Source organism: Mercenaria mercenaria, chromosome 1 (genome assembly GCF_021730395.1).
Source record: "Mercenaria mercenaria strain notata chromosome 1, MADL_Memer_1, whole genome shotgun sequence".
NCBI classification, from domain to species: Eukaryota; Metazoa; Mollusca; class Bivalvia; order Venerida; family Veneridae; genus Mercenaria; species Mercenaria mercenaria.
In genome coordinates this window covers 114,867,244-114,887,139 of record NC_069361.1, presented here as the reverse complement: position 1 = coordinate 114,887,139, position 19,896 = coordinate 114,867,244, and the positions used below count along the sequence as shown (strand labels likewise).

Sequence of the window (19,896 nt, the reverse complement as noted above, 5' to 3'; positions counted from 1 at the left end):
TTTTGTACAGTTAGGTGTAAATCCGTGCTTGTGGTGCCAGAGGAGTTGTACATACAAACACTGTGACAGACAAATCAACAGCTGTAAATCAATATGTCTCCCCATTATTATTACTATAATTTTATGAACTTTATGTAAGTAAAAAACACCCTCTGTAAATGTTATAAATAACTTACTGGTATATAGAAGGGAGTGCTGTGATCAAGAAGCGTCCACTAAGACCTGGGCTTGTTGTAACATCAATCACTCCAACTTGTATATCCAAATCACGACTCCATTTCTTTGCAAAACCATCCCAAGTTTCTTGAAAAGCTCTACATGCAGGGCACCATGGAGCCATACTGAAAATTTATAAAAAAACAAGCAATCAGACTTTTGTTGCAATACATACCTTTCTGTAATAACAACTAGAGCTTTTTTTCACAAAAAAAGTATGTCTCCATCCACTAAAATACTAAAATTGTAAAATGCCACAAGAAATTAAGAGCCGTAACTCCAGTGAAAATCACTGAACTAATGGTATACATCAAGTTGTGAAAAAACTGAAATTTACAGCAAATCAAGGGATATAACTCAGCTGAAACTAGAAAGGGTTTGGAAGAAATCTGCTAAAACAGATAAAGAAGTGCCTAAACCACTGGCACCAGACCAGAAAGAAAATGCCTCTGTATATGTTATACCCTGCCCCTAGGTATTCTATAAGAACCATGGTCATGAACGGGAAAGTGCACTAATCCAATTCAATCGTACATTTCTCATCTAAAACGCACAGTTCGGTGAATGGATACCTAGTATATTGAACAAGTGATAATTTATCTTCCATCGTGCACCAGTCACATTATCTCAATATTCCATATTGCGGAGATGCTCCACATATTTTATGCTTTTGTCAACGTTACAGAAAAAACTTGCGTGAACTCCCCTAATGAACATCCGGTCTAGAGGTCACGGCAGTGTGCACATGTCAGGCGAAATGTAAACAAACAAAAACAGAATGCAAAATATTCACAGTTTTACGATAAAACTCGAAATGATGAATGAAATTCATCTTGGATATATAATTTTGGATTTGAAATCATACATTGGTATACATCTGTTCTGTTTATTTAATTCATTTTACACATTTATGCTGCATATACACATTTTATCGTACACGTGTTGTAAAATGATGACTGACATACATTTTCATATCAGCCAATCAGAATGATTTTGTAATCTAGACCGGAACTTCACCAGGGAAGTTCAAGCAAGTTTTTTGTGTAACGTTGAAAAAACTATAAACTAAGCGTTGTTTTTCTAAGATAAGAAGTACTGAGGAAATGTGACTGGTACACAATGGTAGATAAATTACCACTTGTTTAATATCCATAGTACACATTTACTGAACTGCGTGTTTTAGGTATGAAATGCGTGATTGAAATGGGTCAGTATATTTTCCCGTTCATGACCATGGTTCTTATAGAATATCTAGGGGTAGGGTATAACGTGTACAGAGGCATTTTCTTTCTGGTCTGGTGCCAGTGGCCTAAACATCATTAACATTCGACAGATCAAGGGCCATAACTCAGCTGAAAATCATTAAACCTGATGATATGCATATGTAGACTGAAGGTTTAGAAATAATCAGTTTTGAGAAGTTAGGTCTAAATCTGCCAAGTGGTGTCAAGGCAGCTGCGCAGACATGTGCTGGACAATTTGTAAGAAAAAGGAGTTATAGTTCAGATTTTCTAAGAACAAAATGGGCCATAATTCTAAACGCAGGTTAGAGTTATGCTTTTTTGCCAACATTGTCCACTAATGATGCTAAACAAATAAGCAATGTTTCAAAGCTGTAGCCTTTATAGTTTCTGAAAAAAGGTGGATCTAAACGAAAATTTTAACCAAGTAACTCTAATTGTTTATCTGGAGCTTTATGCGTAGAAATTAAATTCCGGTTCCCTAGCCTATGCATGGTACTTTGGCTAGAGAACAGGTTCCAGACGAATAAGAACGCTGTCTGTCAATGGAACCGAGTTAGGTTCTCCAGCCACTAGCTGCCTTCCAAATTATAACAGCCAAAACATACATGTAATGGTCAAACCGTTGACAGAGTTTCATACGACGTAGATAACGTGGCTTACGTGCAAAGCCACATTAAAGTTGACATACTCGCACCATTAGACATACTAGCACGGTAGCACCATTCTTAACAATCTAAACAGGCCAAAACTGTTTAAGGATCATGTAAACACCTTTGAGACCACCCCTGAAATTTATTATATATTCTTCAATTTGTCTTTGTGACGTCATACCTCCACAGTGGTATAGTGGTTATAGAGATGGCGATGATATCCAGAGGTCAGGAGTTCGATCCTCACCAGGAGACTTTTTTTTTTATTTCATTTTTTTTTACTATTATAATGGGTTTTGAAAATATTGTAAAAACTTAAGTAAATCATGTGAAATTTAACTTAAGCGTTTTGCTTTGATGTCAGGTTCCAATATAGTGGCTGTACAGTAGTCAGTAGATATAACTTTAAAACAAGAGCACCGCCTTGCGGGTGCTGACGCTCATCTGATTTTTTTTTGTATAATAGAAATACTGTCCTACCCATGATTTTCTAAGTCTAAAAAGGGCCACCATTCTTGCAAAAGGCAGGATAGAGTTATGTTTCTTGATGTACAGTGTCCACTTATGATGGTGAAAACCTGTTGCAAGTTTTAAAGCAATAGCTTTGATAGTTTATGAGAAAAGTCGACTTAAACATAATACTCAACCAAGAAAATGATTTTCTAAGTCCAAAAGGGGCAATAATTATTGCAAAAAGCAGGATGGAGTTATGTTGCTTGCTCTACAGGGTCAGCTTATGATGGTGAACAAGAGTTGCAAGTTTCAAAGCAACAGCTTTGATAGTTTAAGAGAAAAAGTTGACCTAAACATAAAACTTAACCAGGCAATGCTGACGCAGACGCCGACGCCGACAACCGCTCAAGTGATGACAATAACTCATCATTTTTTTTTCAAAAAATCAGATGAGCTAAAAAAAGTTTTGGGGTCAAAATATACAGGCATTGAACTGTGAAAAGCACACATTGCTCTTCTCCCCGTTCACATATATTTCATCCGTTATCTTAAAAATCAATGACCAGAGTTTATCACTACGAAAAAAAACTATTGGCGATGAATTATCAATAAACATTAAAAAGGTTCCTACTACCATCTCTATTCTACAGTGCTAAAAGATTAACCATAAAAGAGCCATAGACTGTTTACTTAGAAATTCAGTAAATAAACAGGGGTTTTCGGGAATTTCAGCAAACAATGTTTTTCTCAGGGTAAAATTCTGATCATTAACTTTTAAAAATGGCTAGTCTTTTGGGTTTAAAACAAGCTTTGTACATGTAAATGTTTGTCATTCTCCCATATCAGACATTATAGCAGTTAAGTACTTTTGCCTGAAAAGTGGACACATTCTTCCTTCCAAAAAGAACCAAAATTTGACAATAATGACAATCACAAGAATTACAACAGTCATTCTCAGGATTACCTAAATTCTTATCTCTATTAACTTTGGATTGAAACATGAACTATTTACATTAAGTCCTAATTTCCAAACATTCACCCGCAAAGGGACAGAATTCCTTAGGCTATCAGCCTACCGTAGTGTGGTTCTGTTAGGTTTGAAATTTTCAAAGTCCAAGCTTTTCCATTTGAAGCAATTATCATTGGTGACTGGTTTCCGGTATGATAATAACTTATGTAAAATTGTTGATGCAGTACGTTTTAATATAAAGACTAACAGAAATTATTCAAAAACGTCTTTTTCTTTATCTTGGTGCAGATGTTCATCTATACCCAACTCTCTTTTGATTATATACAGAATATTTGTCTAGTTTTCACATGATGAGATTTAATCTTAATGCAGTCTAAGGCATGCATTCAGAAAAACATGAATTATCATTAATATTTATAATTTCAATAGACCTAATAGAAGTTCTGAACATAAACCTTCTACAACGGATCCATAATTCCAGCACCACTCCTTTAATCTTTAATGGGCACTGGTGATTTTTCACGGGAGCTCTGCCTTTTAGGTAGCACCTAATTTCATATTAAAATATTACCTGTCATGAAAGTTTCTTAGAACTACTTATTACATATGATAAACCAAGGTATATGTGGCGTAAAAAAACTAAAATAACAAGAGGGCCAAGATGGCCCTAGGTCGCTCACCTAAGATACACTCCATAACAGTGTAAAACAGGTTTGACCTAGTGATTTCATGGAAACAAATATTCTGACCAATTTTCATTAAGATTGGACCAAAAAATTGGTCTCTTGCGATAAAACAAGCATTTTCTTAGATATGACCTAGTTTTTGACCCTAGATGACCCATGTTTAAACTTGACCTAGATTTTATCAAGGCAATCATTCTGACCAAAATTCATGAAGATCAACTGAAAAATACAGCCTCTATCACATACAGAAGTTTTTTCTTTGATTTGACCAAGTGACCTAGTTTTTGACCTCAGATGACCCATATTCAAATTCGACCTAGATTTCATTAAGGCAATCAACCTGATCAAATTTCATAAAAATCAATTGAAAAAAACAGTCTCTATCGCATACACAAGATTTTTCTTTAATTTGACCTAGTGACCTAGTTTTTGACCTCAGATAACCCATATTCAAAATCGACCTAGATTTCATCAAGGCAATCACTCTGACCAAATTTCATGAAGATCAATTGAAAAATACATCCTCTATTGCATACACAATGTTTTTCTTCAATTTGACCTAGTGACCTAGTTTTTGACCCCAGATGACCCATTTTCGAACTCGGCCTAGATTTTATCAAGGTAATCATTCTGGCTAAATTTCATGAAGATCAGTTGAAAAATACAGCCTCTATTGCATACACAAGGTTTTTCTTTGATTTGACCTAGTGACCTAGTTTTTGACCCCAGTCGACCCATTTTCGAACTTGGTCTAAATTCATCAAGGTAATCATTCTGACCAAAATTCATGAAGATCAATTGAAAAATACAGCCTCTATCGCATACACAAGGTTTTTACGTGATATGACCTAGTGACCTAGTTTTTGACCCCAGATGACCCATTTTCGAACTTGGCCTAGATTTCATCAAGGATATCATTCTGACCAAAATTCATGAAGATCAATTGAAAAATACCGCCTCTATTGCATACACAAGGTTTTTCTTTGATTTGACCTAGTGACCTAGTTTTTGACCCGAGATGACCCATTTTCGAACTCGGCCTTTATTTCATCAAGGCAATCATTCTGACCAAAATTCATGAAGATCAATTGAAAAATACAGCCTCTATCGCATACACAAGGTTTTTCTTTGATTTGACCTAGTGACCTAGTTTTTGACCCGAGATGACCCATTTTCGAACTCGGCCTAGATTTCATCAAGGTTATCATTCTGACCAATATTCATTAAGAAGAATTGAAAAATACAGCCTCTATCGCATACACAAGGTTTTTCTTTGAGTTTACCTAGTGACCTAGTTTTTGACCCGAGATGACCCATTTTTGAACTCGGCCTAAATTTCATCAAAGTTATCATTCTGACCAATATTCATGAAGATTAATTGAAAAATACCGCCTCTATCGCATACACAAAGTTTTTCTTTGATTTGACCTAGTGACCTAGTTTTTGACCCGAGATGACCCATTTTCGAACTCGGCCTAGATTTCATCAAAGTTATCATTCTGACCAATATTCATGAAGATTAAATGAAAAATACAGCCTCTATCGCATACACAAGGTTTTTCTTTGATTTGATCTAGTGACCTAGTTTTTAACCCGAGATGACCCATTTTCGAACTCGGCCTAGATTTCATCAAAGTTATTATTCGGACCAATATTCATGAAGATTAAATGAAAAATACAGCCTCTATCGCATACACAAGGTTTTTCTTTGATTTGACCTAGTGACCTAGTTTTTGACCCGAGATGACCCATTTTCGAACTCGGCCTAAATTTCATCAAAGTTATCATTCTGACTAATATTCATGAAGATTAAATGAAAAATACAGCCTCTATCGCATACACAAGGTTTTTCTTTGATTTGACCTAGTGACCTAGTTTTTGACCCGAAATGACCCATTTTCGAACTCGGCCTAGATTTTATCAAGGTTATCATTCTGACCAATATTCTTGAAGATTAATTGAAAAATACAGCCTCTATCGCATACACAAGCTAAATGTTGACAGACGACGGACGACAGACGACGGACGCCGGACATCGAGCGATCAGAAAAACTCACCTGAGCAGTGCTCAGGTGAGCTAAAAATTCACCCGAGGGGTGGTTCAAGACTTGACAAGAACCATAATCAAAGCCTTGAGATGTCTGGTGGTTGCGGGTTTTGTTAGATTTATTTTCTATTTAATTTTTAAATAGCAATCTATAAATATACATGAATAAAAAACAAATACAAATGTGCCTCATATCTAAGATGAACTCTGTCTGACCTAGCATGTGATGTCATACATGCCCTATTTTCAGACGGTCAATAAGGGAGACTTGTTACAACAGGGATTTTTTAATGTGAGATTTGGGTAAAAATAAGGGAGACTTTTATTCGCTGATTTTTTACGCGCTAAACAGCCGTTTTCATGAAAAAATCATCGTTTTCTATATTGAATTGATGAATGGTCCCAACAGTTGTGTACAGAATGCATGATTATTACTTATAGCACTTTACTTAATCCAAGGAAATTCAGAATTGCATGAAAGATTGTACCAGGAACATTGTTTTTGCTTTATGCGTTGATGCTTCTGCATCTGGGGAGAGTGATTATTTTGACATTTTTAAGCATACAATACTCAAAAGATTGCGGAGAAATCATGTCAAAACAGTCTCTTAAGGGCAGTCATTTTTTTTTTTCAGAAATGAAGTTTTCAAAAAAAGAAAAAAAAATGAAATGAATCCTTCTTTTACTGGACTGTCCATATTTAGATTAAAACTACATGTATTTAAACTGGGAATTCTTCTCCTGTTAATTATCACATGACAATATCACAAAGGAATGGCAGTCAATTCTTCAGGCAGTATGAATTGCAATTTATTTCATAAAATTCACTTATCCGAATTCATGTTTGTCCGAAATTCTGAGTAGTCTGTCATTAACTCGCCAATTTTTGTTAAATCATAGTTGATTTTTTGCATGTTGTGCAAGCATTTAAATTGAGAAATATAAACTCGGTGTTAGCACTAGCCTGTCTCATCCTCTGATGGCTCGATAAATATCGTGGTCATTGAAAACGAAAGTACACTTTGGCAGGTGGCAGTAAAATGACGTAATGTTATTGAATCAGTCTAAAATCTCACGTGCACATGTTTTACAATTGCCTACAGGTCAGATTAAATGGTTAATTGTTTGCAGATGGTGACAGTAGGTGGTAAGACAATTAATGCCTCAGGTGTGTATCACCCGATAACCAATTAAGCTAGGGATCAGGGTTTCCACTGCTATTCGCCAGTTACTTTTTTGGCGGAAAAAAATTTCCAGTTAACAATTTTAAATTTGCGTAAATAAAAATAAACATCTGTTTTACTATCGGAAACAACGTTATAGTACTATAGACACGTGCTGACTATCACCGATCAATAATTATACACAGCGTGTCACGGATAATCCTATATTTAGCAATACACGAAGACAATACACCAAGGAAGACAATACACCGTGTTGATACCGAATTACGCCTCTGGGCATAATTTAAAACTTCACGGAGTCACGAGAGTGTTCCTCCACGCAAGAACGATTATCAGTCAATCTGATTTGCCAAATTCAGACCCGCCTACTATTACAAAAGCAAATGAAACAAAATATTTGCTGAGCGCTTCGTCTAAAGCCCCACCCATTTTCTTGATACTAAAATGCAAGTTATTTTTATTATCAAGCCAATTCGCCGAAGTAATCGATAATAATGAAAAGTCGAAGATATTATAGATAAATTTGTGCGATCGTAAAATACCACTGTTAAATAAATCTACACATTCTTAAATTTCAGTGCGTTCGTAATTGAAAGTTCTGTGCGTTACGAAGTATAGAGCAGAACGTATGTCTTAGTGTAGCGGGGTACTGAGTCATTTGTGCGTGAAAGTCACGTGGTAATTTGGCGGGACAAATGTACAAGATAACGTAGCGTTTTCAGTTCTAGGCTTGACTTTGTCGATACAACACGTCAGCTTTTATTTTCAAATTCGAAAACAGTGTTGTAGTTTCAGTTTATTTTATATCTTAACAGAGTGGCTGTTACAAGTATTTTTGTATTATCAACGTGGCCTTGTTTAAGCAAAAGGTTCATATACTTGAACATTTCTGGTAATGTTTGTCACATGAATTTTAAACATACTTTACTGTATTGTTCACACAAATATGTTCAGACAAATCTAGTAATTCTTGAAAGACTGTTATGTTAAAAGTTGGAGCAATAAGTATGTAAAATAACTCGAATTTAAAAATCCCGTAAAACATTATCCTGAGGGCAGGTTGACACTTGCAACGGGTAAAGGTTTCCTCCTTTAAGAGCTGTCGGAGAACAGCAACGCTCGACTATTCAACAGCCTTGTCAACTGAATGAATACTCAAGTCGAAAAAGGGGCATAAATTTGTAAAAATGGGAAAAAGGGTTATGGAACCATCACAGTGCTTATCAGCTGATAAAGTGAACAAGTGCGTGAAGTTTCAATCCTCTTTCCCATAGGTAGATACTGAAATACCAGCTTACATACAAAAACTTAACCAAAAAGTGCTAAGTCGAAAAAGGGGCATAATTTTGAAAAAAATGCAAAGTAGAGTTATGGGACCTACACAGTTCATATCAGATCTTGACAGTGAACAAGTGTGTGAAGTTTCAATCCATTCCCATTAGTGGGTACTGAGATACCAGCTTACATACAAAACCTTAACCAAGAATTTCTAAGTCGAAAAAGGGGCATAATTTTGTAAAAAAGCAAAATAGAGTTATGGAACCTGTGCAATGTAGGTCAGTTTATCACAGTGAATAAGTGTGTGAAGTTTCAATCCATTCCCACAAGTGGTTACTGAGATACCAGCTTACATACAAAACCTTAATCAACAATTTCTAAGTCAAAAAGGGGGCATAATTTTGTAAAAAAGCAAAATAGAGTTATGGAACCTATGCAATGTAGGTCAGTTTATCAGAGTAAATAAGTGTGTGAAGTTTCAATCCATTCCCACAAGTGGTTACTGAGATACCAGCTTACATACAAAACCTTAACCAAGAATTTCTAAGTCGAAAAAGGGGCATAATTTTGTAAAAAAGTAAAATAGAGTTATGGAACCTGTGCAATGTAGGTCAGTTTATCACAGTGAATAAGTGTGTGAGGTTTCAATCCATTCCAACAAGTGGTTACTGAGATACCAGCTTACATATAAAACCTTAACCAAATCGGGACGCAGACGCTTGGGTGAGTCCAATAGCTCTACTATTCTTTCAATAGTCAAGCTAAAAAAGTGGGGTTTTTCCTGAGCGGTCATGGTGTCTTATCAATAATATTTTTTTAGGCAAAATACATTATAGATATTTAAGCAAAGAGTTGCAAAAAATCCAATATGTAATGTAAATGATCATGAAAAACGTAGTTAAAACAGGTACATGTATTCTCTAAGACATTTATTATCTTAGTAAATCATTCTGTTGTAGAATTATACATGTACAGCATATTGTAATATTCAAATAGAAAATGCCTTTACAGTGCATGATAGGTGTTTTTTATTTTGAGATTTTATTTGTTAATTTTATGAGTCACCTGTAAATATGAACTGTACCATATTTTATATGAAAAAATGTATTTATTAGCAACTCCTCCAAAACAAATCGAAGTCTTGCTCACTGCAAGTAGTGTTTGTTATTTGTGAGAGGTACTTAAGACAATTTCAGTCAAAGAATTGAGATACAAATGAACTAAAGCAGTTCATTTGGTTCTTTTACGTGCCCAACGTATAGCATTGATACACGGCCCTATTCAAGAGCATCAAAATAAAGAGCTAACTGTACCTTTAGGTGGTATTTTCGCTATACATTTTATGTATGAAACTTAAAGAAATTTAGATATATACCGGTATATGACGAAATTTAAGCCTTTTCGAAAAGCTTTTCAAAAGTCATAAAATAAAACATGCTGTTTTGGATAAATGACCTTCTATAAATTTTGAAATAAAAAGTTAGAAATTAGAGAGCTAAATGTTCATGTTTTAGAAACATCTTAGTAGTGAAAAATGACCATTAAAGGGAGATAATTTAAAATTGGCAAAATTATGTAATAAATAAAAAAATTACAGGGATAGTTTTATAGATCTGTTTTGAAAATGGTTGAGCATTAAGATTAAAACCTATTTTTGACTCAATGTGATATTAGGATAGAATCATAGACTGGTTCAACAGCAAATTGCATAGTATGATAGTTAAAGTATGAAATGAGAAATACATTGAAAAAAAAATGGTAAACTGGTTGGGGAACCATTTTCCGGACACATGTAATAATATCAATATCCGCTTTATTTTGTTGTTATTCATGTAACTATTTCATCTAGATCATTTAGATGTTTGTTCTTCATGTCTACAACAAACCACTATTTTATAAGGCTGTATAATGTTTGGGTTTTTGATGATAACTCATCTGCGGTTAAAAAAACAACTCTGTCTTAATGGGGCATGAAGATAGCATTGCGCATGCGCAGTAGTTCACACATACCGAGGTATCAAGTGGGGAAGAAATAATCAAACTACATAATGTTTGTCTGCTGACATATGTAACATGTTCTACTTTTAATTTCATGCTAGAAGTTACGGAAGATGCAGGACTGTTGATTTTTGCACTAATTTTATTCTATATCTATTGGAATTATCAAGAGTTCATATAAGACGAAATTCAAGTTTTTTATAGTCAACCTCAGTTTGCTTTTGTAGCTGCTATTGAACGTCGGGTTATGTTTCATGTGCAATTCTGAAGAGATGAATGATAAAGAAATGTGTAGAAATAGTTTAATTACTTATTTTGATATCAAATTAACGACAAAACACCGTCAAAATATTTGTCCGGATACTGGTTCACCTGACGGGAAAAATAACTTATAAAATATAAAATGACCCCATTTGAGGCCCCATGGAACCCATATTTTACGTCACAATGCGATGCTGATTAGAACATCAGATGTGGAAGGAGCTGAAGTTTGTGCAGTGTGGGCTTCATTTATGTCAAATATTTTTTTAGGGACTAATGGAGCCCAAAATATGAAAATGTGTCCGGAAAATGGTTCCCAGCCAGTATAAATTTGAACCGACTACTTATCTTTACATGATAAATCAATGTTAATGTGTATGCATCTGCTTGTTGAGTTATTTGTGGAATGTACAAAATAAATTTAAAAAACTGAACTAATTGAGTGATATTATATTAATTCTATTTTTTTCGACATTATTGATCCTCTGCCGCGCGCACCTTTTTCTTAAAAAATTTAAGTGGCGGAAAAAAAAAAATTGTGCCCAGTGGAAACCCTGAGGGATTATAGACAACTATCAAAATTATGTTTCAGGGATTTTTAAGGCTGATTTTGGGGCCGAATATGGGCCCCATCCCAATTGCAAAAATTTACTTATTTTCCCAATTCTTAGGTTTAAATTTCCCAAAATTTTACTAACTGTTGAGTGTCTGCGAGTTTCTCACTGAAGAAATACCAGAAAATTTAGTAGACACTTTCAAAAGACAAAAAATATAAAACAAAAGACTTGTAATATGACATAAAACAATAACAATGCTGAAATAAAGGTTGTATGATGGTAAAACTTATTTTTTGTATTTCCCAATTTTCAGGTTTTACGCGCCATTTTTCCCAACTGAATGGGCCCCGGGCCCCAGTTTCTAAATGGTAAAAAAATCCCTGATGTTTGAAGAGTATTTCCTGGCTACTCGATATTGAATTTCAAGTATTTTCTAAAGGTCTACACTGGATCCGAGATACAATTTTTCGACAGAGGACTTTTTTTAATCTAATTAATTTTTTACAGGAGGTTTTCATGTCCCGGCAGGAGACCGGTAGTCCGAACACTTAGACGTGAAAAAGTTGTCATTTGATGTTCAACATTCAATATTCTGACATTTTGCATTTTTACTATCAAAGCCTTTTTCGACGTCTAAACGCTAAGTATGAAAGAAGTGTAGCATAAATTCATTTTCTAAAACATTAATTATAAAATCGGTAAACTTTGTACCTAGATGGAACAAAAATACCTTTGCTTCAATTCTGCAAGGTTAAAATGATTTACAATTCATTATTATCCACAAAATGATGCTTCATCTTTTTGACATTTTGAAATTGAAAGTACCAATTAAATTTGATCGCCGGTAGACGAAAAAACATTTCTCGCCAAATATTTTCATTGTAATTTTTATTTTCATCATAAATGTATATTTTCTATTTTTATTCTTATTAATTTTAAATGTCTATTCTGAAAATAGAAGTATTATTGACATTTATAGTTTCTCTGTATGGATAGAGGAAAGTAGGGCTGTCATTGATTGGGTCTTAGGCATATCGACGATACCGATATATCAGAAGACAAATATCGATGATACATCGATATATCGATTATTAAGTTAGATTAACAACCTATTTGTTCATATGCATACTATATACCTTCCTGTAAATGCTATTTTTAGTTTTATTGCCTACTTTTCATTTTACTGTTTGATTGTGTTGTATCTGTATTTATGAAAATAAAAGAAACAAATAAAAATTAATTACATCTTTCATTTTTATTTTGCCTTCACTTCTCTTTTGCATTTATCTAAATTTACAACTTTGTAAGCTTAATTGTTTTTGAGGGTCTGAGTGTTTAGCTGGATAGTTTTTTCTCTCTGTAAAATATCGATTTTTGAAAATGGGAATCGATAATTGATCGACAAAAAAATATCATTGATACATCGATATCGTTTCTATCGATGACGGCCCTAGAGGAAAGGTAACTTTCGTTCAAGAAATGATTCTGATATGCAAATCATGTTTACATCCGGAACACCCTCGGTTATTACCGTGCCACTATTCAAAATTTTCAACGGACTGGATACTGGATTAATTAATCGGATAATTGATAACAAATAAGGTAAAATATAACTTTTAATTGCTGCCATAAAGCACATTTATGATTATTCTTCACACTCAATGTGAAAGTTTCAGTCATTTTTGCCAGAAAGTCGATAAACAAGAGCTGTCTGATGACAGCGCGCTCGACTATTCGAAGCACTGATTGAAGAATGGGGTCAAAATATTTCCACGGATATTCAGACAAAAGAAATAAATAGATTAGACAAACAATGTTCCTGTATTTCTTTGATTTCGGTAAGTCTTGCACTAAATGGCAATGTATGAGCCAATTTCAAAGTCCAAAAAGGGTCATAATTCAGTCAAAATAGTTATGTACTCTTGCCTATAGATGAAAATCATAATGATAAACAAGTGTTCAAAGTTTAAAAGCCATATGTCAAATAGTCTTGACAAAACATGGATTTGTATGAAAACAGAACCAATTTCAAAGTCCAAAAAGGGCCATAATTCAGCCAAAATAGATGACAGAGTTATGTTCTCTTTCCTACAGATAGAGACTATTATACTAAACAAGTGATAAAAGTTTCAAAGCCATATGTCAAACACTTTACAAAAAATATGAACTGGTATGAAAAACTTAACCAAGATTGCTAAGTCAAAAGGGGCCATAATTCAGTCAAAATCCTTGATGGAGTTAATGTACTCTTGCCTATAACTGGACATGGTGATGGTCAACAGGTGTTGAAAGTTTCAAAGCTTTATCTCAAAAGACTTTGTCAAAATATGAACTGGTACGGAATATTAACCCAGATTTCTAAGTCAAAAAGGGCCATAATTCAGCCAAAATCATTGATGGAGTTATGTGCTCTTGCCTATAACTGGACATGGTGATGGTAAACAAGTGTTGAAAGTTTCAAAGCTTTATCTCAAAAGACTTTGTCAAAACTTGAACTGGTACGAAATATTAACCCAGATTTCTAAGTCAAAAAGGGCCATAATTCAGCCAAAATCCTTGATGGAGTTATGTACTCTTGCCTATAACTGGACATGGTGATGGTAAACAAGTGTTGAAAGTTTCAAAGCTTTATCTCAAAAGACTTTGTCTAAATATGAACTGGTACGAAAAACTTAACCAAGATTTCTAAGTGGAAAGGGGCCATAATTCAGCCAAAATCCCTGATGGAGTTATGTACTCTTGCCTATAACTGGCCATGGTGATGGTAAACAAGTGTTGAAAGTTTCAAAGCTTTTTCTTAAAAGACTTTGTCAAAATATGAACTGGTAGGAAAAACTTAACCATGATTTCTAAGTCAAAAGGGGCCATAATTCAGCCAAAATCCTTGATGGAGTTATGTGCTCTTGCCTATAACTGGCCATGATGATGGTAAACAAGTGTTGAAAGTTTCAAAGCTTTATCTCAAAAGACTTTGTCAAAATGTGGACTGGTACGAAAAACTTAACCAAGGTGTGACGCCGACGCGAGTGGTGAGTAGGATAGCTCTACTTATTCTTCGATTAGTCGAGCTGAAAAACCTTCAGATCAAAATTCACATCTGAAGCGATTTTTGTGCTATACGTTATTTCAGTTCAACGTTAAGACCTGACATAACTTGGAAAATAAAAAATGTAAAATATCAATTAAAATGAACTTATAAAGTGATATGAGTTATGTCAGGTCTTATATTTAGGACTAGGAGACCGAGAGATTAGTCTAAATAATGAGACCTCGGGTAGACCGATTTTACATTTTGATATTTTACGTTGTCTACCTAGAGGTCTCAACCAGAAACAATCAAAACTGTGGTGGAAACTGTGGTCGATTGAAATTACGATTTATCAGTAGTCACGATTTTTTTTAGCCCTAACAGCTTACCTGTTGTTTAAAATCATAAACAGTAAATAAAAAACATAACAGCAGGACATATTTATCAAGAATTTCTGTTGTAAAAAATTTAAACCTCTTACATTTCAATCGTCTTCATGTAATGGCGGTCCGAGGCGTGACCAATGAAAACGCTTCGTGTAGTAATGTGTTTATCTGTATTGGTCATTTTCCAATATGTAACACGCGATTTAAACCTCTGAATTTTTTTAACTGCCATAGTTTGAAAGTTTTTTAAGGAATCTAGATAATATATACATCATTGGAAAGGAAAAATTACAGGCTTTCTATGTATGTTTTTCTTTTTTTGATCTGTCGCTTTATTAATAGGGGATGAAAATCCCCGAGACGGTAACGTCCGTATATAGTCATTCGTCTTTGTTGTCTGCATATACTGAGGCAATTTTTCGATGTTTTCCGGTTCCGGATTATATACACACCGCAGACTGGTTGTCTGCATGAACATACGAGCACCCCGAATCAGTCATAGAAACTCGTAAACCGCGCTAACATGATTATTTTACTTCTTTTTCGTAATGAAAACTGTACATGCAACTGAAAAACACTTTTAAAACAGTAAGGAAGTGTAAAGGCCGTCAAGTTTCTGCGTGGAGTGCAAACAAACAAAAAAATCCTAAAAGCTAGTGCGAGAACGCTGAATGACGTCACCGCCACGGCTTCCGTAAATTTTGCAAAGTATGACATTCGCTGTAAGAGGTATGATGACACTAAATGTAAACTACAGTTTAGAGCAAAGTTTCACTTTCTTGAGCGTTGAATATTTCTTTCTAAGCGGATATATAAGAGATAAATCCCCAATGCTAGGCGGTGTCTTAATTCATATTATTATAACACAATGTTATTTACGCAAAGAAGGGGACAGTGCTATCACATTCTTTTCCTTTTCTGGTTTGTACTCGGAGGCGGATATCGACAAGTCAAAAATATATAACGATATTTAACTCTCGAGTACAATTCTTTGGACTAACCAGGAGATATACTGAAAATACGGGAGAAAAAGTCTCCCGGCTGAAGGTATAGCATGTATGTGATGTAACTATGGGCTGGAAAACCATATCATTGACAGATCTTACATAATCTTAAACAATCTACGAATGGATACAGATTGAATCAGAACTGCTTGAACATTGATAATTAATCCGCATTGTTCATGAATTGGACTATTTTGTCTAGCACATGAACATCCTTTGGAATCAAATAAAGATGCTATATGATTGTCAGAATTACACTTAACTTTGGTAGCGGGTAAACTCGCAACCAAAAACCCTAATCATACCCCTCCCATCAATTTTAATGGCAAATATCAAAAGTGTAACGTAAACAAAGTATTAATTGCAACGGTATCAAGACGTTTCACCTCCTAGACGTTTCTCCCCTAGACTTTTCACCTCCTGGTTGTTTCACCCCTAGACGTTTCACCCCCTGATTATTTATAGTGATTAAATAGGTGTTAAATGATCTTTTGTTATACTTGACTGATCTTTGATTAATGGTAGGTGTTGAGCAGTCTCAGATCAAAGAAGCATAACAGCAGAACTTTAGCACATACTTAATCATCATATTCAGCAACTTTATTTGGAAATAAAAAATGATGTTGATTAAGTTTTTAAGAATAATTCTGCAGTCTTATAAAAAAATTTGCAGTTAATAGGTCTATTGAATTAAATAGGTTAATTTTTGTACATACATTTTTTATTTCTGAATAAATCAAAATAATTTAGGTATTTTTTTAGAAAAACTCTAAAAAAAATATATAAAAAAGGTAAAATTATGATAATCCTTCTTGTAAAATTGTTTATTCAATAAAATTGCTTGAAAGTTTATTTTAAGCAAAATGTGTAGATAACTTTGAGTCAAACTGAAAAAAAGAATCAGTAAAAAATTGTTATTTATTTCAATAAAAAGACTACATAATTTAGAAACTAAGAAAACTTATCATACCTCTTGAATTACAGAATAATCTTTATTAAGTTTATAATAATAATTCTGTAGTATTTAAAAAAAATTGTTGCAGATTATAGTTAAATTTGTAAATTATTCAATAAATTAATTTGCTTGAATGTTTATTTTAGGCAAAATGTGTAGATAACTTTGAGTCAAATGGAAAAAAAAAATCAGTGAAAAAGTAATTAGTATTATCAGAACAAAATGACTACATACTAATTTCTAAAAAAAAAAAAAAACAAAAAAAAAAAACATCATTACACAACAAGACTTATTTCAATGAATGTAAAGACTGCATAATAATTTTCGAGAGGTAAATGCGAAAAAGTTCTAAGTGTTTCTTTATTTAATTGCACTTAGAACTCTCGCATTTACTCCTTGATATTTATTTCAGAATATAGAATTTAAAAGAAAAAGCCAAAAATACCTAATTTTAATGGATGTTAAAGATAAACTGGCAAGGTTTTGCTGGTTGGGTTGGGGAGAGGCTACTCAGGGGGTTTTAATTCCTATGAAATTCCTGTGAAATTCTATGTCAGTTCATTTTTGAAATTCCTGTGAAATAAATGTGTCACTGATTGGCAGCTGACACTTGATACACATTGTACATTCCAGACAAAGTATAACTAAAGACAGAAAGACACAACAAGACTTATTTCAATGAATGTAAAGACTGCATAATAATTATTGAGAGGTAAATGCGAAAAAGTTCTAAGTGTTTCTTTATTTAATTGCACTTAGAACTCTCGCATTTACTCCTTGATATTTATTTCAGAATATAGAATTTAAAAGAAAATGCCAAAAATACCTAATTTTAATGGATGTTAAAGATAAACTGGCAAGGTTTTGCTGGTTGGGTTCGGGAGAGGCTACTCAGGGAGGTGTGAATTCCTATGAAATTCCTGTGAAATTCTATGTCAGTTCATTTTTGAAATTCCTGTGAAATAAATGTGTCACTGATTGGCAGCTGACACTTGATACACATTGTACATTCCAGACAAAGTATAACTAAAGACAGAAAGGGTCATTCTTCATTCATTATTGAATTAAACAAGGAAACACTTGTACTTTCATATATTTTATTATATTATACATTATTAAACTATTTTCCTTCAAAAATAAGCATTTAATTTTGAAAAAAAATCACATAAATATCTTAACAAGTATCACCACTTTCATTTATACACATATAATCAAAGTGAACTTAGTCATCATCAATGACATAAAATTATGTAAGCACATTTGAAAAAAAAAACTTTTATACTTAATATCACATAAATATTTGTTTACATCAATCAAATATATCTTTTATGATTAAACTATGTCATTAATTATATTTGTGTTGCTGATTTTAATTATAAATTAGTGTTTTGAAAACACTAAATATCTAAATTTATAATTTATTGACACATTAAAAACAACAACAAAAAAGTTGCTGTATTATCTACAAAGGCTTATTCACCATAAATCAACTGATCAACTAACATTATTATATATCATAATTTAAATTGCATGTTTATAGCCATACTTTTTAGGATTAAACCTCTTTTTAGATAATTTAAACTGAAACTTCAGCTTAAATCAATCATACTTTTCATATTCAAATGGGGGGTGAAACAACTAGGGTTTTGGGAGGTGAAACATCCAGGGGGTGAAACGACTGGTATTCATTGCAACGATACGTACAATTCTACCATCCATTCTCCCTGTAAGATATCTTGCCATGTATCTTCAGTAAGCTGAATTGCCCTTGGTTGATAATTTGAACAACTGACAGTGTAAAACGCGGAGAAAACGTACAGAAATGTCAAAACACACGCTATCACCGCCATGTTGAAAACAGGAAGTAAAAGAATAATATGCCGGTCTCTACCGTACTGCGCCACTACCCAATCAAATCGTTTAAATATTTTACGGAATAAATACCCTGCTACGACGGAATTTCACGAAGAAACATACACGTGTTGATTGTCGGGTGGTCGTCAAAGTCAAAGTAAATTGAATCATCAACCAATGCATCCAGCATTTGTTGCCATATGCCACATATAGAAAAAGGTGTAAAATAGTAATAAAAGAACACATCAAGTGTTAACTTACAGATTTTGCCATAAATCGGAGATAATTAATTTTTAGATCAAGAGTCTACTGTATATGATTATTAATTATGAAATATTAATTTGGTAATATGATAAGCGTAAACTGGATTAAAGAAATTTTGATATGAGATGATTCTTCAGTATGGTGCATTAGTTTTTGATAAATGTATACATGAAATATGATTTTTATAAGTGATGAAATAAGACTTTTATTATGTAAACCATCTTTCATTTGTATACGTTCTGAAGGTTTTGTGTAATATTACGCTGTTTTTGTATAAAAAATATCGTTCATGCAATGCATTTGATTAATTATATCAAATAACCAATATATGACAAACGAAATATTTAAAGGGAGAAAACTATGTCTTATGTCTTATAGGAATAATCTCCCCTCTACTGTATATTGTCAAACTCATTTGTTATAGAGAAGTACGAGAAATAGTTTAATAGCATTTTTCACCTAGTTTTTCACCATTTTGAAATTGGTGTGTTTTTGTATACAAATTATGTTTCATGTAGTTTTTTTATCCTTTGTTTTGTTCGACTGCCTGTGTGTTCGTATCGGCTTCGGGTGCCGCGGGGTCTCAATACTACACCAATTGACAACTTGGGTCCAAGGGCCTTACTCCATAGTATTTGACTTGATATTACTCCCACATGGGTAACGATATAATTTCATGGAGACAGGCCATTGGACTTTATTATAAACATAGGGGACAGAGTTTGACAAAGAAATTCACAATTCGCATATGTTTATTAAATGTAATTTTTGCAGCTTTACTTAATACATTTATAAAACAAGTGAGCATACTGCATCGCATATTGTGTTATATATGGAGCTATTTAATTTGTATTGAATGTT

At 33.5% G+C, this 19,896-nt stretch overlaps 1 protein-coding gene across 1 annotated transcript in view; it reads right to left on the bottom strand.

Moving 5' to 3' along the window:
• Positions 1-18,801, bottom strand: part of LOC123525593 (thioredoxin-related transmembrane protein 1-like) — a 32,802-nt gene extending 14,001 nt beyond the window's left edge. Inside the window, exons 1-2 of the mRNA XM_053530601.1 lie at positions 18,622-18,801; positions 177-341 (exon numbers count right to left, since the gene is read on the bottom strand). Of these exons, the coding sequence (XP_053386576.1) occupies positions 177-341; positions 18,622-18,767 (311 nt within the window). The 5' untranslated portion in view covers positions 18,768-18,801. The remainder of the gene's footprint in view (positions 1-176; positions 342-18,621) is intronic.
• Positions 18,802-19,896: the final 1,095 nt, after the last annotated feature.